At 40.7% G+C, this 23,788-nt stretch overlaps 1 protein-coding gene and 1 long non-coding RNA gene across 6 annotated transcripts in view; one reads left to right on the top strand and one right to left on the bottom strand.

Annotated features, from left to right (window-relative positions):
• cuedc1b (CUE domain containing 1b) overlaps positions 1-20,547 on the bottom strand; it is a 47,502-nt gene extending 26,955 nt beyond the window's left edge. The window contains exons 1-2 of one of the 5 annotated variants that reach the window (XM_051958161.1): positions 20,340-20,547; positions 43-689 (exon numbers count right to left, since the gene is read on the bottom strand). In XM_051958161.1, coding sequence (XP_051814121.1) covers positions 43-348 — 306 coding nt within the window. In that variant the 5' untranslated portion in view covers positions 349-689; positions 20,340-20,547. Of the gene's footprint in view, positions 1-42; positions 690-20,035; positions 20,277-20,339 lie in introns of those variants that run through there. The other 4 variants (XM_051958159.1, XM_022210578.2, XM_022210576.2 and 1 more) reach the window with 4 other exon arrangements.
• On the top strand, positions 6,170-16,077 carry LOC110962574 (uncharacterized). The gene is made up of 9 exons (XR_007946024.1): positions 6,170-6,647; positions 10,178-10,230; positions 10,333-12,192; positions 12,282-14,404; positions 14,511-14,555; positions 14,838-15,025; positions 15,337-15,432; positions 15,760-15,823; positions 15,982-16,077. It is a non-coding gene; the product is annotated as an uncharacterized LOC110962574 (long non-coding RNA).
• Positions 20,548-23,788: the final 3,241 nt, after the last annotated feature.

Below are 23,788 nucleotides of genomic sequence, written 5' to 3'. Positions count from 1 at the left end.
AGCTTGTATTCCTATTGGAGGCATTGGACCCTTCCTACTGACCTCTGGTGGGATGCTGTCATCTGAGTCCGAGCTGTCTTCTGAGCCCTGTCCATCAATGCTCATCTGGAGCAGCTGGTCGATGGTGGCGTCCACTGCTCCGTTGTTGGAACGCAGCACACACTCAATCACCTCGTAGTCCATAGAGGGGAACATGGTCTTAAAGTCTTCCATAGCCTGGTTGAACTCAAGGCGTCTGACCTGCCGGTTGGGTCTGCTGTTGTTGAGCTGCCCCTGTCCACTGCTACTGCCACCTCCACTGCTTCTGGAGCCTCCATTGCTGCTGCTACGCCTAAATAAGCTCGTCATCCTCAAGGCCTGGCTGTCTCAGGCGCTGCCAACCTACTGAGAGGATGGCTCTTCTATTCGGTTACCAATGCAAGCACTTTGGCCACTTCAGTCTTACTTAATATTACTATGTACCCTCTCAGTTTCTCATTGTAATATGAACATGTCAGTCTTTTGATAGGAGCTTAGAAAAACTAGGGTTTCCCACTCAGTGCCACTCACTATTGAGCTGCTTCCAGCATGGCTAACTGTGTTACAGAGTATGCACAGACTAGAATACTTAGGTCCAGGGTCCTGTCACCAGGTGGAGATTAGAGTCAAAATCCGCCAGGGAACATGCATAGCTACATCCCAGTCATCACCTAAAGAGAGAGCATACAGACAGTGTGTAAGCAAGAGCTAGTAACAGAAGCCGTATTTCTACAATTCTTTAACAAACTCTACAATTAAAGCACATCATTGCATTTCAACTGATACTTCAGAGTGCCGTCTTACTCTCTATAAAAAGCTCAACGAATGTGGCAAGACATTAGATGTAGTACCACTAATAGCCACTAGACTTGGATAAAATCTCCAGCAACACTGGAGAAAAACAAGCCCTGAGGGATGATTCAGGAATGTGTAGTGAATATGGCAAAAATGGACAGCTTGACAGCAGAAATAAACATGTTCACATCCTGGTAACACAAACCAAACAAACAAAAATAAAACAGTTTTGGTCCAACTACTTTTTCTTGTTCATGACAACTGTACAGGGTCTGAATTTTTATACAACTGGTCTATTTATATTTGTTTATTGACTGGCATACTCAGGTTCAAAGTCAGGTTGGGTGGAGCTATTTTAGTGACAGGTTGGTATGGTGACAACAGCCAGAATAGTCCATGGTCCAGCAAAGTCTGCATGCTCCACCTCTTTGCTAATGTCTGGATTAACCAGGAGTTTTTCGAGGGTCTGTCCATCTTTATATGAAGTCAATGACTGACACTGGGACAATTACATGTGAGAAGTTTGTAGGATACAACTAGGATAGCAAGATGTCACAAAAGTCACAATAACACCCAAAAGGTCAAGTGCCAAATATGCTAAAGGCATATCACCAATCTGCAAGTTTGGAAAATCACCTGAAAACTGTAGGTAAATGCTAAAACTGAAAATAAACTGCATACTGTTTGCTATAAATGAGTATGTGAACAGAATGTACTGTTTTTTGTGCTGTCCGGCCTCTCTCACCACCCTTGGACGAAGTATCTGTTAGGAAAATTGTGCTAGGTAACTGGTTATTGTGGATGTTACTGCAGATGTTAACTGATGGCTATGCCTGTCACCAGCACTGCTTGGGGACAGCAAAGCAACACACAGAACAGTGCATAATGTTTGCATATCCTGTATGCATCTGTCATTGGTGGGGAAATCTGTCAGTCAAATTCATCCTTTTACATAAAGTGGGTACGGAAAGTATTCAGACCCCTTGAAATTTTTCACTCTCTGTGTCATTGCAGCCATTTGCTAAAATTAATTTTATTTCTCATTAATGTACACTCAGCACACCATCTTGACAGAAAAAAACAGAAATGTACAAATTTTTGCAAATTTATTAAAAAAGAAAAACTGAAATATCACATGGTCATAAGTATTCAACCCTTTGCAGCAACATTCATATTTAACTCACATGCTGTCCATTTCTTCTGATCCTCCTCGAGATGGTTCTGCTGCTTTATTGGAGTCCAGCTGTGTTTAATTAAACTGACTGGACTTGATTAGGAAAGGCACGCACCTGTCTATATAAGACGTTACAGCTCACAGTGCATGTCAGAGCAAATGAGAATCATGAGGTGGAAGGAACTGCCCAAGGAGCTCAGAGACAGAATTGTGGCAAGGACAGATCTGGCCAAGGTTACAAAAGAATTTCTGCAGCACTCAAGGTTCCGAAGAGCACAGTGGCCTCCATAATCCTCAAATGGAAAAAGTTTGGGAAGACCACAACTCTTCCTAGATCTGGCCGTCCAGCCAAACTGAGCAATGGTGGGAGAAGAGCCTTGGTGAGAGAGGTAAAGAAGAACCCAAAGATCACTGTGGCTGAGCTCCAGAGATGCTGTCGGAGATAGGAGAAAGTTCCACAAAGTCAACTATCACTGCAGCCCTCCACCAGTCGGGGCTTTATGGCAGAGTGGCCCGACGGAAGCCTCTCCTCAGTGCAAGCCACATGACAGCCCGCATAGAGTTTGCCAAAAAAACACATGAAGGACTCCCAGACTATGAGAAATAAGATTCTCTGGTATGATGAGACCAAGATTGAACTTTTTGGTGTTGATTCTAAGCGGTATGTGTGGAGAAAACCAGGCACTGCTCATCACCTGCCCAATACAATCCCTACAGTGAAACATGGTGGTGGGAGCATCATGTTGTGGGGGTGTTTTTCAGCTGCAGGGACAGGACAACTGGTTGCAATTGAAGGATGAATGCGGCCAAGTACTGAGATATCCTGGAGGAAAACCTCTTACAGAGTGCTCAGGACCTCAGACTGGGCCGAAGGTTCACCTTTCAACAGGACAATGACTCTAAGCACACAGCTAAAATAACAAAGGAGGGGCTTCAGAACAACTCTGTGACCGTTCTTGACTGGCCCAGCCAGAGCCCTGACCTATACCCAATTGAGCATCTCTGGAGAGACCTCAAAATGGCTGTCCACCAACATTCACCATCCAACCTGACAGAACTGGAGAGGATCTGCAAGGAAGACTGTCAGAGGATCCCCAAATCCAGGTGTGAAAAACTTGTCATTCCCAAGAAGACTCATGGCTGTACTAGCTGAAAAGGGTGCTTCTACTCAATACTGAGCACAGGGTCTGAATACTTATGACCATGTGATATTTCAGTTTTCCTTTTTTAATAAATTTGCAAAAAATTCTACATTTCTGTTTTTTTCTGTCAAGATGAGGTGCTGAGTATACATTAATAAGAAATAAAATGAACTTTTTTGATTTTGGCAAATGGCTGCAATGACACAGAGGGTTAAAATTTTCAAGGGGTCTGAATACTTTCTGTACCCACTGTACATTCAGGGAGAAAACAACAGGTTCAAAACACACTTTTTTCATCCCCAGGCAATATGTTTTGTAGTTTCAGATCAAACCGACAGGACAATGCGGCCAGAAATCACATGACTTTTAACTGTGAGGGCTGAACTTTCACAAGGGAGTGAAACTCATCTCATATGCACAACTGCAAAAGTTTTAAAATAAAGAATTACGAAAGAGCCTCTGGCTGACAAACAACTCCAGCACATATGGAACCAAGGCACATCCCAATACCACTGTCCATTTACACACGTGGACAAAATTGTTGGTACCCCTCAGTTAAAGAAGGAAAAACCCACAATTCTCACTGAAATCACTTGAAACTCACAAAAGTAACAATAAATAAAAATTTATTGAAAATTAAATAATCAAAAACAGCCATTACTTTTGAATTGTTGATTAACATAATTATTGAAAAAAACAAACTAATGAAACAGGCCTGGACAAAAATGATGGTACCTCTATAAAAGATTGAAAACTATTTGACCAGAGTGACATGATTAACTCAGGTGTGTCATTTAATTGACATCACAGGTGTTTCCAAACTCATAATCAGTCAGTCTGCCTATTTAAAGGGAGACAAGTAGTCACCCTGCTGTTTGGTGAAAAGGTGTGTACCACACTAAACATGGACAACAGAAAGCGAAGGAGAGAACTGTCCCAGGACATCCGAAAAAAAATGATAGACAAACATCTTAAAGGTAAAGGCTATAAGACCATCTCTAAACAGCTTGAAGTTCCTGTGACAACAGTGGCTCATATTATTCAGAAGTTCAAGACCCACGGGACAGTAGCCAACCTCCCTGGACGTGGCCGCAAGAGGAAAATTGATGACAAATTGAAGAGACGGATCGTTCGAATTGTATCCAAAGAGCCCAGAGCAACCTCCAAAGAAATTAAAGGTGAACTCCAAGACCAAGGTACATCAGTGTCAGATCGCACCATTCGTCGTTGTTTGAGCCAAAGTGGACTTCATGGGAGACGACCAAGGAGGACACCACTGCTGAAAAAAACTCATTAAAAAAGCCAGACTGGAATTTGCAAAAATGCATGTTGACAAGCCACAAAGCTTCTGGGAGAATGTCCTTTGGACAGATGAGACCAAACTGGAGCTTTTTGGTAAGGCACATCAACTCTATGTTCATAGACTCAAAAACCAAGCATACGAAGAAAAGAACACTGTCCCTACGGTGAAACATGGAGGTGGCTCAGTAATGTTTTGGGGCTGCTTTGCTGCATCTGGCACAGGGTGTCTTGAAAGTGTGCAAGGTACGATGAAATCTGAAGACTATCAAGGCATTCTGGAGAGAAATGTGCTGCCTAGTGTCAGAAAGCTTGGTCTCAGTCGCAGGTTATGGGTCTTCCGACAGGACAACGATCCAAAACACACAGCCAAAAACACCCAAGAATGGCTGAGAGAAAAGCGTTGGACTATTCTAAAGTGGCCTTCTATGAGCCCAGATCTGAATCCCATTGAACATATGTGGAAGGAGCTGAAACATGCCATTTGGAGAAGACACCCATCAAACCTGAGACAACTGGAGCTGTTTGCTCATGAGGAGTGGGCCAAAATACCTGTTGACAGCAGCAGAACGCTCATTGACAAATACAGAAATCGTTTAATTGCAGTGATTGCCTCAAAAGGTTGTGCAACAAAATATTAAGTTATGGGTACCATCATTTTTGTCCAGCCCTATTTCATTAGTTTGTTTTTTTCAATAATTATGTTAATCAACAATTCAAAAGTGATGGCTGATTTTGATTATTTAATTTTCAATAAATTTTTATTTATTGTTACTTTTGTGAGTTTCAAGTGATTTCAGTGAGAATTGTGGGTTTTTCCTTCTTTAACTGAGGGGTACCAACAATTTTGTCCACGTGTGTATGTCAAGATTCTCAATATAAGGAAGGAAAATCTGAATCTCACAATTCGTTAAGCACAGGTTTTAAAAAGCCCCAGGAAATGGACTGTAAACATCATTCATTAGAAAATGGTTATTGCATTCTTGTGCATATTGTTTTGTAATATGGCATTACAAAAGTATAGACATAGGCGTGAATAAGATAACTGTACTGTTCTTTAATTATTTCTATTTTTATTAAAATGATCATTTCATATATGATCTCTGCCTCTCTTTTCCTCACCTCCCTTTCCTTTCTGCTTCACTGGGGGTTTATTGTAGCTGATGGCTGCCTAGTGCCACATGGTAGTGCCAGGCCCCATCCACAGCCTATAAACACTCCCTGTCTTCGTTTCCCATTTACTAAGAGCCAGTCTGGGATGTAAACAAAATGTCGGTCCAAGCAGCTTTGATGCCACACTGAAGCTGTGTGCGCGCGTGAAAAACAAGACACACAAGTGTATGGTACAGAATTAAGTGGTTAATCCCAGCACATAGTTGTGTACAAACACATGCACATGAGAAGAAGGTGAGACAGACAGAAAGAAATGATGTGTTTGCAATTGATAAAATGACTCGGAATTCCACCCAAGTATGAAAGGTATGGGTGACAGGGGCCCAGCCAGAGATTTTGGTATAGCTTTGCAAAACATCACCCACATTGTTTCAGTGCAAAACTAGCTGCCAACGTCTATCAGATGTTAAAGCACTGTATTTCCATCTGAACGCCTTCCTGCTGCAAAGAGCACTGTTCTTAGTTCCACTAACTTCAACCAACCTATAACACAATGAAATATATTTTGGTACTAAACGGTACATTCAAAAGGTAATCATAGATAGCTCATCATAGTTTAAACATACAATTAGACAAACTAGAGGATTTTCTTGTTATTTTGTTGAACAAATATTTCTTGTGGTCAATGTGACCACCGGGCTGTGGAGGCTGAAAGAACACTGTTGTGATTGTTCTTCTGAAGTCAAATGTTTAAACTGCAACCTGTTGTTACTCTGTGAAATACTTGGTTCCACTCCTGATTGGTTGACTCAAGTATTCCATAGGGACAGTGGGGATGTGTCCCCCCACCCCCACTTTTTGTCAAGGGTCATTTTGTCTCCACCACATTCAAATTCTTCACATGTAAGCCGTTGTAACCCCAGTTATTTTCAGCAGTATAGAAAATTCCGACGCTCCTGAACGCACCATCCACACTCGGCAGAGAGTTGCACAGACATGCAGCACACCTTCGTGAGGTTAAAAAAAACGTGCAGATGCTAAATTTGCGCCTGTGCCAAGTGAAAGTTCCGACCCAGGGTGTGCATTTCCATCTGACAATGGCTGTGGTGAGTTTGAAAACTTGTTTGCTTGTTTAACCCTGTGATTATCATATTTAACAAATATATGCAAGGGGGTGGGGGTGGGTGGGGGGCGCGGTTGTTTTGTTTTGATGAGTGGATGTCTTTGAATAACTACACTGAACACACTATCATACCAAATTTACTAATGGTACAAGTTGCCATGAGTAAAACGCTCTGTCAGGAAAATGTGCATTGTTCCTGACATAATAATACCAAATCCAGTTAGAATATGGGATGCCAGATGAATTTCAGCACTTTTGGAACAACATTTTGAACCTGTTCGGCCTTATCTTAGCAATACCTCAGTCGGGATGGAGCAGAGCTGACGTTAATTATCACTAATAATTGTCGTCCCTGGGATAGCACCACGTGGTGCTACTGAAACTAAAGAAGCTACTCTTTGTATAAAGATGTACACAGGTCTCTCACGTTTTGATCTCAGGTCACAGTGAGATTTTGCTGGGGGGTGATTGTGCTGGGGTAGGGGGGTCATCACCCATCCTTAAGCACTTACAATATTTTTTTTAAAAACCCAGTAAATTAGTACTCGTGCTTTTTTTGCCGCCACTATTACCTAATGGGTCATAATATTACTTTGTGGTGTTAGCATATTGGGTCATTCCATGTCAAATCAACCAATATCCAAAAAAGTTCCAGCAGCACCACCTTTGATTTCCACCATATTCAGTCTGTGTGTGCCATTAGGTCCCAAAGGAAGGTAGGAAACAGGTTTTCTGTAATATGTGCATGCATTTTGCTTTTACACCCATTATATGGGGGTAGGTTTAGGCCTACAATTGATAGCCGTCATTCTGGTAGGTACTTCACATTGCCATAATTCTTGAAATATAACAGCTAAAGGCCTGAAATTCACAGGATCATCTCATTTTTCACTTCTGATTACAAAACAATCAGACCTTTAGCCCTAGCCTGAAAATTTTTTTGGAGGGTTGATTTCTTGAAAAAAATGAAAATCTTAATTTCGCCCATGTCTTTATAGCTCTCTGTATGCCATTTAAATCAATAAATTATGACTCATAGTATTTAATCATTGAGTATGGGTCTTGACTGACATTTTAAAACCACTGTTGAAGTACTCAGCTGTTTAGTTTGTCTGCAGGACCTACTTTAATTAGGGACGAATCTGGAATTTTGTGAAATTCAACCATATTTTTCACCATGTGTGATAAATAGCACCACTCTGAAACTTTTAGCAGTGAATCTTCATATTCCAGTAATAAAAATTTCAAAATATTGAATTGGTGTTCTGGCTCCTTCATATAGAAAATCTATGTCATATGGGGGCCTGAAAGTGCCCTCAAGCAGCATTTTTGCCATATAACATATTATTTTGAAGTATCAAATGTGTCATATTGCACCTCAGGTATATCAGCAGATGTTATTAAACCACACTTATTACCTGTTGAGGCCAACACACCCAGTCTAGGGACAGCACAACTATTTATACTGATGAACTTTAAGGGGAGGGTTTGGTACAAGTTATCTTGTATCTTTAGAATTTCGAAGCTTTATCTACTTTTCTTTAGGTGTAAGTTTTTCTTAAAAAAACAAAACAAAACAAACCCTGGAACAACTAGCTGGCCTTGTCGTGGCTCCAGGGCTTCATGAGAATGTTTCCAAAACTAACAGGCTAGAGTCAGTGAGTGCAGTATTTCAAACTATCTCCATCTAGGCTTAGATGGAGTATTGCAACCATCTTATCATATATAAACAACAAAGAAACCTGTATCCTCTAAGGGCCTATGACACTTTCTTTGCCCTAAATCTGGCAAAAATGATGGCCGAGGGCATTTTAGGCCTCCTTTTGGCCTAGATTTTCAATATGAAGGTAACAGAACACCAATTCAATATTTTGAAGTTTTGACAACTAGTACACAAATATTCTATGCAAAAAGTTTCAGAGTGGTGCTATTTATCACACATGGTGAAAAATGTGGTTGTATTTCATGAAATTTCAGATTCGCCCCAAATTAAAGTAAGTCCCGCAGCCACACTAAACAGCTGAGTACTTCAACAGTGGTTTTAGCATGTCAGTAAAGACCCATACTAAAGAAAGAAATGCTGTTTGAATATTTTTTTTAGATTAAAATGGCATACAGAGGCCTTTCAAACATGGGCGAAATTAAGATTTTCGTTTTTTTTTCTGGAATTCCACCCTCCATAAAATTTTTCACACTCAGACTAGGGCTAAAAACATGATTGTTTTGCAACTAGCAGTGAAAAATGAAATGTTCCTGTGAATTTCATGCTTCTAGCTTACACATTTCAAGAATTATGGACCTCTAAAGTATGTACCTGAATGACGGCTATCAGATTTAGGCCGAAACCTACCCCCTTATAATTGGGTGTAAAAGCAAAATGTGTACACATATGACCAAAAACCTGTTTGCTATCTTCTTTTGGGACCTAATGGCACACTGAAACTGAATATAATGCAAATCAGAAATTGTGCTGCTGGAGCCATTTGTTGACTTGAGATGGAATGACCCTATTATATCAGGTAATGATGCAACATATACTGCAAATGTTACTTTTTTTTTTAGTATTCACCTCTAACATTTCTACAATGCTCTTTCAAACTGAAAATGTGCAGTTTTAATTTTAATTATAGATAAACACTTCTCATGTTCAAAGTATAACTACCTAACTTAACATTGATTATTGGTTTAAGTGTGGTACCTGGGGACCAGAGTTTGTATGTTAATGCGATTAGACTTTGCTTTTCCATGTAATTGTAGGTGTGGAGGAAGAATAAGATTAAGCTCTCAGTTTTTTTTTGTTTGTTTTTTGTTTTTTTTATGCAGTGGGCTGCAAAATCAAATGAGATAAGTTGCTTTTCTCTTGCCATTACGCACAACCGTCGTGTACATGCAGTGTGCATGCAGTATGCCTCCTCTGCGGTCAGATCGACCTCATCTTACCCATATACAGCCTTGCTAATTTCTGATTGGCTGATGTACAGCCGTATGTTATTTTTTGATTGATGGGTAGTTGTTCTTATGGCTGGGTCGCAAGGCTTCTGTTGAGCTCGATGAGTCTACTGCATATAGCAGTGTAACCCAGTAGGAATTGCATAATTACTTTTTATGTGTGAGAAATAACAGATTTGGCATGTGAGCATGTGAAAAGGTTCAAATGCGTGTGTTACACACTAAATGCATGAGACTTGAGAGCCTGTGTATAAATGGATTCATTTTAAGAAGAAATGCAAATTTTGACAAATGTGAACAGGGATTAATTTTATTTATATTTAAACTGCAATGAGGATGAAAGTATTAAAGATGGTTTAATTCATGAAGGTGGTGCAATTTATTTTATGTTAGAGGTTTAAATGCTTCTGAACGTTTCAGTGTAGACTATTTTATAGAGAGATGACTGCAACTTGGTTCACAGCTCATTGGACACTTAACATTGAATACTGAACATTTAACATTTAAACATTACCATAAGAAATAGAGCTAAACATATTTAAACTATAATTTTGTCCCCACCAGAACTGCAACTGTAAGCGCTGGAAGTCCTACAGGTCCAGACTTGTAGGCCACAGGTAACATCTACATTTTTTTAAAAAGTGCCCAAAAACATTGGCTTGCCGTTCTGAAGTGCTAATGAAAGCATTGCATATTTCCTTTTTGTCCATCCTCCCCAGCTTGTCTCTGTGGACATGGTAGACAGCCACACTGTTGAGCCTCGCCTGGGACATGCTTTCAGACGCCGCAAAGCACTGAAGCTTCTCTCCGCTTCACAGGAGGACACTGGGACCACCAGCAAGAGCTCGACCAGGATCTCCACTTGGTTGAAGAGCCTTCGAACCTCTGGTGCCATGCTCTTTAGTATTTGGGTAACCTCTTTGGTGGTGTTGAACTAGGGCTGGGCGATTTGGTCTAAAAAAAAAAATCTCCAATTTTTTAAAGAAAAATTCGAGTTTCGATTTGATTTTTTCTTTCAATGCACTTAAAAATTACTGCAGACATCAGATATACTGTCAAAAGTAACTTTATTGCTGTAATTGTCCTCAGAATAAAAAAACGCATGTAAACAATTTAATGAACAAGTTAATGACGCAAGTTAATGAGGCTCTGTAATTCAACAATTTCCCCAGGAACTGAGAGCATCTTTTAATCCGTGGGCAATTATTTCACCGGTGTGGTAATTGGGGAAATATGCTGTCTGGAGGCAGATGCTGTGCATGGTCCAGCTGTCGTTGCACTGTGAGACTCATGTACGGCTGCATTGTCCGGCCACCTCCTCCAGCTCGTTGCGGATCTTTTGCCGAGTGGTATTGTACAGGTGAGGCAGCGCCACATCGGCGAAATACTTGCGACTGGGTACAACGTACCTTGCATCTAACACTTTCAACAGCTGCAGTCAATTCCAGCCATTTTCAGTACAAAAAGTCGCTAATATTCTATTTGTAAATAAAAATATGACGAGAAATACAGGGAATTTTGGACGCGCATCGCGAGGTGCATTTCCTTGAAAACGACCGATTCGTGGATTATATACCGACTTCAGGACATGTTTTGGACAAAATCGTTTACTGGCTTGTGTCGTCTGGATGTAAAAGGTTGGATTATGGCCGTTTTTTGTGGAATATTTTCATCTGTGTGTAATACTGAACCCGGAAATGCGAGTCGCGCTGGATGGATGGATATTCGTTGTTTGTCGGACAAATGTGTTTATATTATCCGCTGTGGTAATCACATCTGAATGTGGTTTATACCGGCGGATTCATGAGAATCTAAGCTTTCCATCGATGTGTAGTGTTTGTATAATCGCATTTGGAGCCTTCGGACATTCTTGAAATTCCTATGCAAATTAGTAAGTGTACCGCCGGCGGTACACTGAAGTTTTAAACATACTTTGCAGCGAGGCTTTGTCTGTTGTTCGTCTGAAGCATCAAAACCGAACCAGTTCCAAATGATTGAGTTAGCTGTGCCTTTCTTTTGAATGAGTTCTCTGTTACATGCTGCCGCTGCCACGGGGAAGGGGGCTGTGTCACACCACGCTACGGAAGCCCACGAGGAATGGGCGGACGGAAAGCGAAAGATGCCGGAAAACTGCGGGGAAAAACTCGAGTTTGCAAAATAAAAATCTTTTTTAGCAACAAATTCGATAAATCGATTAAATCTGTTTTTTGCCCAGCCCTATGTTGAACTGGTGATTTGATTTCAACATGGCAAGTTGGATTTGTAATGCTTGCTTATCTAGCTCTGGATACAAATCAAGCATGTCAGTGCCGTTTCTGATGTTTCCACAAATCAGCAGGTTCTCCAGCTTGACAAGGTTATTCAGGCCTTCCTGGTCAAACCGATCAGTCAGATGGCTGGTGACTGTGTCAATGGCTTTGAAGAACTCTACCCGGAAGTACTCCTCAGGGGTTGCAGGGGTATGATGTTGCGCTGGACCACCATACCTTTTGGATGGTTTTCTGACATGAGGCAGCTGTAGTGGCAGAAGGTCCATGGACAATATGAAGTCTGAAGCCTTCTCATAGAGGACCTTAAAGGTATGCTCAGTCCTCATGGAGATAATGCCCTGTTTGACACGCTCTACTGCCTGTAACATCCCACCGAGTGTTGTTGTTCTTCCCTGTAGACTCGCGTTCAAATGTTCCAACCTCGTCAGGACAGCTTGCCTCAGGAGAAGACCAAGCACTGTACTTCTTTTTTGCAGCCTTTCGAGGATACCATTGGCTTGGGAGGCAGTGTCCATCCCACTTACAGAGGCCATTTCCTCCAGTGCAGCTAAGACAGCCTCAGACTGCCTCAGGACTGGCTGGATTGCTGGTGTTCGCACTGTCCGCACTGTCCATCTGATGGCACACAGAGGCTTGATTGTGCTGAAGGAGCCTGTGGTGATCTTTGTGATTTCTTTAAAAATTTCTTTCGACTTCCGGGTTCACAGGTAGATGGTGTAGACAGATTTAATTAAAAGCCCAGTAGTCAAACACTCTCTAAAGATATGGTCTCAATTTAGGAAGTATTTCGGTTGTTGTGCTTTTTCCCTTCTAAGTCCCATTGCTTCAAACCATCTCTTTAAACCATCATTGCAAGACTCTGTTTTTCAAGAATAGCATAATAAGGGTATTCTAAGCTTTAAAGATTTATACATTGGTAATAGCATGACATCATTTGAACAGCTGTGCAAAAATTCAGTCTTTCTAAATCAAACTTTTTCAGGTACCTTCAGGTGAGACATTTTGTTCTCACTCAGTTTTCAGGCTCTCCTGCATTAGCAGAATCATCTTTAGTTGATACTGTCCTTTCCTTAGATCCATCAAGGAGAGGACTAATTTCAACTTTATACGGCATGATTTTAGATTTCAGACATGCTTCCACAGAAAGGCTGAGATTAGCATGGGAGGAAGATCTAGGTCTGTCCCTGTCAGAAGATATTTGGACATCTGCACTCAAATTGGTTAACTCTACCTCTTTATGTGCTCGTCACTGTTTAATCCAATTTAAAGTGGTGCACAGAGCTCACATATCCAAAACAAGATTATCGTCTATGTACCCTGATATAAGCCCACTTTGTGACAAATGCAAATCTGCTGACGCTTCTCTTATCCACATGTATTGGTCCTGTTCTAGTCTTAATAAATACTGGAGAGACATTTTTACAAACCTTTCTAAAATATTCAATATTAAGTTAGAGCCAAATCCTTTGACTGCTTTATTTGGGATCATAGGTAGGGAGGTGCAGCTACCTGCAGTGAAGCGCCGCACTTCGTCCTTTGCCTCTTTGCTTGCTCGGAGAGCAGTCCTGCTGAGGTGGAGGGACAGTTTACCTCCCACTCATGAACAATGGCTTGAGGACATCATGACTTGCTTAAAACTAGAGAAAATTAGATTTTCCCTCCAGCATTCTAATGGGAAATTTGAGAAAATTTGGGGTCCATTTCTAAGTACATTCCAGACTCTATAGTAGCTTAATCAACAGGTGCTCCTTAGTATCTCTAACAATATCACATTAGTTTACTTGGACAGACTTTTGATGTGACAGTGCCTCCATGATTTGTTTGTTGGGCTGGTAGTGATTAGGGAGGGATTGTTTTTATTTCTGGTTTTTGTAAGAGTATAGGTTTTGTACTTCTTACTTTGTTTCTGTTCCATTTTTTAAAAATTTTATTATCATTTATACTTGTTTGTTGAATTATTATTTAATAGGTGCCTGCTGTTATTTTGTGAACCAATGGCATGGTTTTGCTTTACAGTCATCCAGCACTACACCTTTGTATTATAACATGAAAAATTTCAATAAAAAAATTTTGAATAAAAAAATAAAAAATTCTTTGAATTTTCCAGACTGGCCAAACGAGCAGCCCAGCTCGTGGATCCACTGCAGAGCATCTCTGATCACTGGTGTAGAGGAACAGGCTGCCTGTGTGACCAAGTTCATGCAGTGAGGACCACAGTGGACAAAAGTGGCCAGTGGCTGCTCTTTGCGAATAAGAGCTTGTGTGCCTGATAAGTGACCTGACATGTTGGCTGCTCCATCATAGGTTTGACCTCGGAGACCTGAAAGTGGGAGATTAAGACGGAGCAGCACATCTGAGGCAATTCTCCAAAGTTGCTCCCCTTTTGTGGAGGGGGCTTCATAAAGGCAGACAAATTCCTCCCGTGGGCTCAGATCCTCATCCACATAGTGGAGGCAAAGGGAGATCTGTTCTGTGCCAGTTATGTCCTGTGTCCCATCCATTAATGAGTATTGCAGCACAGGTAAAGCATGACTTTCTGCAACTATATTTCTGATTATGCTGTTACTCATAATGTTCAACAACTCATTTTGTTGTTCAGCACTTGTATATGAATGATTTCTTTTCAGCCACGTGGCCAGATTGGGATCATTCTCCACCTGAAGAAGAACAAGGTGGTGAAAATTTCCCTCTCATTGGCATGACCTCTGAAGGCTAATCCCTGTTGTGCCAGTTAGTTAACAGCACTTACAATGTGTTTCAAAGCTGACCTAGCTATCTCCTGTGCAGCTGCTGATGTGTGGCAGTTTCATTCGAATGGAGTTGTGTACGTGCGTAAATGTGTTTAATGCAATATTATGTGCCTTGCTACCTGCATGTTTGTTAAACGCCTCCTTACTTTTCTTCCAGTTTCTGAAACACTGGGTAATAAAGGCTTGTTCTGTGTTTTTCGCTAGTGACGATGTTTGATGTCCAAAGGCACTAACACAGTAGAAGCACAGAACTCCCTCTCTTTCTGGACTGTAGTGGAGCCATGGGTAGCCCTTGTACCAGCTGTCTTGGAACCGGAGGGTTCTGTTTGCCAGTATTTGTGGCTGAATTAACTTGGCTGATGGCTGATATGGTGAGGCCAAAGCTTTATCAGGTTTGTGGGATTGCTCACTTTGACAAGGGTGCAAGGATGCATGCTCTCCTACTGCCATAGCTGACTCCTCATCCTGTAATGCAGTTTAGTGAGAATTAGGGCAGGGATAATTGGGTATAAATTCAAGAATACAATTTGCACATTGTTCTCAATGTGTTTAATTTTGTTCTTTGTAAATAGTTCTTACTGTGTAACTTGTGATTTTGGTAAACATTTTTTCCGTAGGTTTTTTTCTAGTCATGGTACTTTTCAGGGTTTGTATGATCAGTGGCTCTGTGTATGTAATTAATGGTCTATGTTTTGTGTCTAAGGTTTTCAAGATACAATTCCTCTCCCCTGTACATCTGTACTTCCTTCTTGTTCTTGAACACTACCAGCTGCAGTCTGGAATTCCACTTGCTGTGAAGGTATGTCAGAATTGGAGAACTGAATGGGTTCTTTGTAAAACTGTCACTGGTTAAAATGTTTTTGAGATTGTACTTTCTGTGAATTTTATTATTTGTGTTACAGAGTAACTAGTTACTGTAGGGAAATTACAAAGTATATGTATTTGTAATCAGGTTCAGTCACTGAGAAAAATATGTAATAAATTTAGTTTAAAAAAAATCACAATTTTGGGCAATACAAATGAATTTCAACTGACTGTGTTCAGCAAAAATCCCATGTTTAAAATATGACATTTTTTTTCTATTGCTTGTCATCATTTCTCTGTGTAGTAAAGCTTCTTTTTTCAGATATCTGGACAACTTTGCTTGTCCAAGCTGAGTTGGCAAATGAGATCAATATTCAACATCAATGGTAATGTCTTTTAACCAAAGACTGTATAATAATTTATGAGAAAAATAAGACACTTTGATGTGATCAAATTAGTACATATAACACTTACGTTGTAACTAGTAATCTGTAACCTACAGGATAACCTCACTAACTCTGATTTTCTTTATTTGTTTGTGTAGACCTCACCTCGTCATTCTCAGTCACCTGTTCTGGCAGCTCTTTGTTTATTTCTGTTGACCTCTGCTCCTAGACAAATAAAATAATGGAAAAACACACCTGAGATTGATGGTTTTCTGTGTTTCACGTACCTTGAATGTTCAATAATGTCTGTACTTGTGTCAGTGGTAAGGTTACCATTTTAATATATTTCTTTAATGGTGCCAGAGCATTTTAATCATGGCAAAAAAAAAGTAAATGTTTATATTTGGTATGTTAGCGTGTTGAGTCTAAAGATATTTGAGGACATCCAGTGGTGATTATTAAGGATTACCAGATTGTTGTAATTTGCCTCAGTGAAAGCCAGATCGTGGCTGTATGGATGGACAGAGTTTTGATAAAATGGCTCATAAGGCCAAAATGTTTCAGTTGACATTTATTAACTAAAGTTGTTGACGACAGCAATGGTACTCAAATTGGTCCTGCTAGCTAAACCACAAGGTATACTCCGTTATATTCATGGAGTTATTGTACAGTAACTGTACAAATATCAGTGCTATTGCTGTTAGATGGCACTTACGTTGCATTTCTACATTGTGAAAAAAGCTCTGATGTCGGTTGCTTTTCTTTTTGACATGTACATTGGGTATTTGCTGAGATTTTATTAATAAAGAAGGCAAAAGAATGAATGGCCGCACGCCGGTTGTTTAGGAGGCGGTAAACACAATACAGCAAATCGAACTCTTCCAAGAAACACCACAGAAGAAGAGGAGTTCATAACCCGGATTATCCATCCATGGCGGAATTTCACTTGAATTAATAAAGAAAATAATGATAATAAATGTTTCCAGTCTACAAACAAGAAAGGTAATAAAAGAAGGCTTCATATTGTGATATTTTCTTCTTCCGCTGCTTATTACTGGGTTTTTGCTACAGTTTGAGTTGAGTTTGAGTCATGAGACAGATTTATCGTGGTGGCTTTTTTGGAGAGCTGGCTATCTGTGTTTTTGTAATTTTTCCTTTTACTCCTTGAGTTGCTTTGTGCTAAAACTGTTTGATTTGAGTGGGAATGGCTGGTTAGGCTTAAAGTCAATATTCTCCCAGTCACGGATATATGATGCGGTTTGAATGGGTTGTCATGGTAACAGCTTGTGCTCCGATGAAACTCCAGCTATGGTCCTCAGTGACCCCGGTTTAATCTTTTGCATTCAAAATGGCTTAACCTTTATCTTATTTGCAATGAAGAGAGTTCAGTGGTTCATTTATGTGCTATCCCTGAGCTGTAAATCCTGTTGAGATGTAGGTGGTCTATTTGACATGCTGATTTCAACATGAAGTTCAACATCGTTAGTGGTTCGTAATTCATGTAAATGTGTCGGCACAGCTCTCAAGCAGGTTTTATTGAATACGTGACAATTACTTAAAACATGAAATAACTCTTATGTATTTTATAGTAGCATACCAAAAGCAACATCAATTACAGTCATCATCCCAAGCACTTCTCAAAAGTCACTTTTGTCAGTCTCCATCCCCCCCGCTTTTAAAAACAAACTGACGCCCTTGTATAAAACCAAGCACCGAGTCATGCAGATTGCTTCTACAAACATTTGTGAAAGAATGGGTCGCTCTAAGGAGCTCAGTGAACTCAAGCGTAGTATCGTGATAGGATACCACCTGTGCAGTAAGTCCATTCATGAAACTTCCACAATGCTAAATCTTCCATGGACAACTGCTAGTGGTAATATAACAAAGTGAAAGCAACTGGGAACAACAGCAACTCAGCCACAAAGTGACAGGCCACATAAAATCACACAGCAGGGTCAACAGATACTGAGGTGCACAGTGCACTGAAATCACCAACTTCCTGCAGAGTCAATAGCTACGAACCTCCAAACGTCGTGTAGCCTTCAGATTAACTCTAGAACAGTGCGTAGAGAGCTTAATAGAAAGGGTTTCCATGGCCGAGCAGCTGCATCCAAGCCTTACATCACCAAGTGCATGAGGTATAAAGCAGCCAGCACTGGACTCTAGAACAGTGGAGAAATGTTCTCTGGAGTGACAAATCACCCTTCTCTGTCTGGCAATCTGATGGACAAGTCTGGGTTTGGTGCTTGCCAGGAGAGTGGTACTTGCCTGACTGCATTGTGCCAAGTGTTAAGTTTGGTGGAGAGGGGATTATGGTGTGGGCTTGTTTTTCAGGCCCCTTAGTTCCAGTGGAAAGAACTCTGAATGCTTCAGCATACCAAGACATTTTGGACAATTCCATGCTCCCAACTTTGTGGGAACAGTTTGGAGCTGGCCCCTTTCTCTTCCAACATGACTGTGCACCAGTGCACAAAGCAAGGTCCATAAAGACATGGATGACAGATTCTGGTGTGGATGAACTTGACTGGCCTGCACAGAGTCCTGACCTCAGCCCGATAGAACACTTTTGGGATGAATTAGAGGGGAGACTGAGAGCCAGGCCTTCTGGCCCAACATCAGTGTGTGACCTCACAAATGCGCTTCTGGAAGAATGGTCAAAGATCCCCATAAACACACTCCTAAACTTTGTGGAAAGTCTTCAAAGTAGAGTTGAGGTTGTTATAGCTGCAAATGGTGCACTAACGCCACACTAAAACCTATTGATTATAAATGAGATTTCATTAAAGTTCATGTGTGTAGAAAGGCAGATGTCCCAATACATTTTGGCAATTTAGTGTACCTCACCTTGTCTGATGCCAGATTTTCTAAACCCTGAAAGCAGTCCAGAGGAGTTGTAGAAGTCTAGTTTGCTCTCAGACCACTTAAATTACAATATGCTGAAAGGTTAGTATGACATTCTTGACAACAGATACCAAAACAGTACTGCCTATTCCAGCTTTAAGGTATTGGCTTCATATTTCAGACCTAGATGGTACACTCATTTTCTATATACAGTTTATAGCTGGAACATGGTGAAGGCCCACCGGCATGGCTGCACAATTCAGAGCTGTTTCTGCAGCACAATGGGGACCAATACAATATTAGGCAGTTATTTGTAATGGGGCAGCTGATCACTGTATGTATTGCAAACAGTATTATCTACAATATTGTAAAAAATTATCAAAGGCACCAAGCTGTCATGCACTGGTATCTGTACGCTGTTGTGTCCAAGTCATTAGATCCAATTAGTGATATTGAAGTCCATTCAGATCTGTGGCTTCATGTCTTCAAAAGATGCATATTTGTGCATGCTGCTAATTACAAGAACATCCTTGTTTTTGTCTGAGCAGAGCTAAATGGTTGCAATGGAAAGCAGAGTTCAGTTCTGCATATTTACAGGCTCACTAGAACCACAGTTGTTTTTGTAATTCTCCAACCATTATGCCATTTAGCACTGAACAGAAGGCAGCTCAAGTTGTGATTCTGACAGATGTTTCTCCGTGGATACTTCATGTGACCTGCTTAGGCATTATAGCTATTTTAGTCTTGATACACTAGTATAATGTTTCTTTATCAAATCACAGTCATCTGTTGTGTTTTGATGGCTGTGACCAAAAGAAGTTTCTGCAAATAATTCTAATAAAATATGACAACAATAAACTACTTTACATTTAAAGCAGTTGCACTGAGAATCTGCAATAGATTGGGTTGATAAGACTCTGATGGACTGTTTTTTGTTTTTAAATAAGTGATAAGCTAATCTGCCTTAACACATAAAATCAACTGCGCTATATGACTTGAACTGGTCCTTTAAAGTTATTTTAGCCGGTAAAAACAACCGGATTGATCATAATATGGGGCACAGGGCAGATAAAATATTGTCAAGGAATAAAGATAATAGCTAGCAGGAACGACAGTTGGTTTCTGATCGCTTTTCTGTGAGAGTATGTGTGTTGTGAGTGTGGCTGAGCTGACAGTAGAAGGGTTCTCCTGTGCATGTGCTCTCATCGTATGTCGCTGCTAACTGGCTAACGGTACTCTTCAGCTAGCAGTGACTCAAAACAGTCAACATTTCCTCTAAATATCGCAGTTCGTCACCAGAACTCAAAACACTATAACGGTGTTTTAAGTGACAGATTATACGAGCAGCCTTTGGTGAACTCGGTTACGCACCGATAGCTAGCTGTTCAGCTAACTAATCACAACCAGGCACATCAGGTCCCCCGGGCAGAGTAGTCAAGGCCTCGGTCAGTGGTTCTCAGTCCGCAGCAGTCAGACTAACATCTGTCTGTCCAAATGTCTGCAACATTTCACACACTACTGCTAGAAATTGTACGTTTATCGTGCTAGAAAACATAACACTTGAGGTAGGTAAACTAGGCTACAATTAATATCGAATCATGTAGCTCAAGCTGTGTTTTGTCAATCTCGCTATTCGACCTGGAAGAAAACAACGGAGCACCGCTACGTTACTCACCGAGAAGGGCAGCCAGGCTCCCGCCGAACAGATGCCATCCACACGGTGCTCAAATGTGGAGAAGAAGCACAGCTGAGCAGCAACGGTTGATGCTAGCACTGTCCAGAAAATCAGAGGACTCCCAGTAGCAGCACAAATACCACTGAATTGAGCAGGCAGGGTCAGGACAGCCACAACACACTGTTTCACAATAAGACACAGGATTACACAGTGTGCAACAACGATATTCAATCACATCAAATGTTAAATGTGTTTATTTATAATGAAGTAATAATAAATATTAAGCACGATAATAAATAGTACACATGATTGTCCATGGAGGGTGTATCACAGATATACATCTTCTTCACCCACACATTACAGCCAGAACCCGGTCAGGCCAACTACACCGTCGGCGCCCGCCCAGGACTCGACTCAGGACCATGGGCGACAGGGCCTTTGAGGCTGCTGCTCCTCGTCTGTGGAACGCCGTCCCCGACCACCTCAGGGCTCCACAGACGTTGGATTCATTTTAAAAAGGGCTGAAAACCTTTTTATTTCGCACTGTCTTTTCTGATTGATTTTTATGGTTATTGCTTTTACTGTATTTAAACTTTTAAATTATATTATTTTTATCACTGTTTTTATTTTTTTATTATTTTTTATTGTCTTCTTGTGCACATTGAGATTTGTCTACAAATGTAATGTGCTTTATAAATAAAATCCATTATTATTATTATTATTATCTTCTTCTTCCTCTTCTTTTCCTTTCGGCTTTTCTCTTCAGGGGTCGCCACAGCGAATCAATTGCCTCCATCTAACCCTGTCTTCTGCATCCTCTTCTCTCACACTAACTACCTTCATGTCCTCCCTAACCACATCCATAAACCTCCTCTTTGGTTTTCCTCTAGGCCTCCTGCCTGGCAGTGGGAAACTCAGCATCCTTCTACCAATATATTTACTCTCTCTCCTCTGGACATGTCCGAACCATCTCAGTCTGGCCTCTCTAACTTTATCTCCAAAGCCTCTAACATGTGCTGTCCCTCTGATGTACTCATTCCTGATCCTATCCATCCTGGTCACTCCCAAAGAGAACCTCAGCATCTTCAGTTCTGCTACCTCCAGCTCTGCCTCCTGTCTTTTCCTCAGGGACACTGTCTCCAGACCAAACAACATGGCTGGTCTCACCACAGTTTTGTAAACCTTTCCTTTCATTTTAGCTGAAACTCTTCTATCACACATCACACCTGACACTTTTCTCCAGCCGTTCCACAGATATACACTGACAGTCATTAAAAACTTTGAGACCATATTTTTCAACATAATTTTTATTTTGAAGCCCAAAACTGGATTTTCTTCATATGAATAATTTGTTTAGCATATTGGCATACAGAAACAAAAATCTAAAGTTTCAAGAATGATTTCAAAATAAAGAATTTCACAAAAGAAAACGGCACCTGCCAAACACAAAGTCACAACAGTCAATACCGAGTATGGCCTCCATTTGCTTCGATGCAGGCAGCAATCCATCGGCGCATGCTTTGGACCAGGCTTCTGATTGTGGGTTGGGAACAGCCCATACGCCTGGCTACATCACTGTAGCTCAAACCGGCCTCCACCATACCCAGTGCCCGGAGATGTTGTTCATGTGATAGACGCGGCATGATGCTGTTCACTGGACTAACAATGGTGGCCTTTTTTGGGCCTTTATATAGGCCTTCAAAACCCATTCTCAAATTGTGCAGATACTCACTGAGTATTGCTTGGTGTGTATTTGGTTCACTTTTGCAAAGTGACCAACCCATGTGCAATGAATCATGACAAAATGACAACTCATCATTATCTCAACTACCAGGGCAATAGATCATCAGTAAATCCACAATGAATAATTACAACCTCCCTACAAGTAGAATTTTGTGTACATTTCTACCTCAAAGTTTCTATTGACTGTCAGTATACATATACATATCAATAGACTGAAGGTGTGCTGTGGTATCTGGCACTAAGATGTTAGCAGCAGAGCCTTTCAGTTGCACACACACAGCACATCCCACAGATGCTTGACTGGATTAGATCTCAGTCCAGGGAATTTGGAGGCCAAGTCAACACCTCAAAGTTGTTGTGCTCCTTAAACCATTTCTGAACCATTTTTGCTGTGTGGAATGGCACATTATCCTGCTGAAAGAGGCCACAGCCATCAGGAAACACAGTTTCCATGAAAAGGGTGTCCATGGTCTACAACAATGCTTGGGTAGGTGGTACATGTCAAAGTAAGATCCACATGGATGGCAGGACCCAAGGATTCCCAGCAGAACATTGCCCAAAGCATCTCACTGCCACTGCTGGCTTGCCATCTTCCAGTAGTACATCCAGGTGCCATGTGTTCCTCAGGTAAGCGACACACGGGATGCAAAAGAAAACAGCTCCATATGCAACAAACTGTGATGCATTGTGTATTCTGACACTTTTCTATCAGAACCAGCATTAACTCTTTCAGCAATTTCAGCTGGTGTGCTGGATCAGACCACACGGGCCAGCCCTCCTCCCCACATGCATCAGTTAACCACCCTGCATATTTAATAAATACACACACACATTGTGCAGTGTGCAGGGAGCCCTTTAAAATGAGAGCAAGACAAAATTAAGGTAGCACAAGTCACTGTCTAAAAACAAACAAACAAAAACAAAATAAAATTTGAAGCTTCAAATGCATTCAAAAATATTGGAGATTGTTTGAACACAGTCAAATTTTTATTTATTTTTCAGTAGAATTACCTTTAAAAAAAAGATCCAGAATCTAAAAAACAAACTGTGGAAGTGTAGATCCTGAAATTTTTCACATATGTGAACTATAACTTTATACAGGAAATATTAGGAATATGTTCATTTGATGCCATTTGATGCCAGTAATGCCAAAAAAACATGGTATAAGGATGAAATGAGTGTAAGCACAGCAATGTAGATACTAGTACAGGAGGAAAATAGATCTGGATTATCTGTTGTCATGGAAATGTAGAATTCAAGAGTTTAAGAGGTAGGTATACGTCAATCTTGAGACATTTTCAAACACTTATTTTGAAAAGCAGAATAAATGACTTCCTGTGTTGCTCCAGACCGTCCTAGCTGAATGAAGGCAGAACATACGCTGATGTCACAACATCTGCTACACACTGCAGCTGTGTGAAGCTCGTACTTCATCTCATTTAAGTGCGACACAACTACAAATACTAAGCTTGTAGTTTGTACAAGTTCTTGAAACTTCAAAATACAATAAGGTGAAAGCCTACCAACATTTTTTTTGTTTTATTTGTGGTTGTTATGTCAAAATGCCTTTGAAGAATGGAGACATCCCCAATGACAGTATGTCAGTGTTGATTTCTGAGTCATGGGCATGAGGACAGACATGAGGAAGCTGAAGTTATTGAGATGAGCTTTTCTTTTAGAACTGCCTCCACTAACTCTGAAATGTC

This window comes from Acanthochromis polyacanthus, chromosome 13, assembly GCF_021347895.1.
Source record: "Acanthochromis polyacanthus isolate Apoly-LR-REF ecotype Palm Island chromosome 13, KAUST_Apoly_ChrSc, whole genome shotgun sequence".
NCBI lineage: Eukaryota > Metazoa > Chordata > Actinopteri > Pomacentridae > Acanthochromis > Acanthochromis polyacanthus.
The sequence above is the reverse complement of the archived record's forward strand: the minus strand, read 5'-3'. Positions and strand labels throughout refer to the sequence as shown.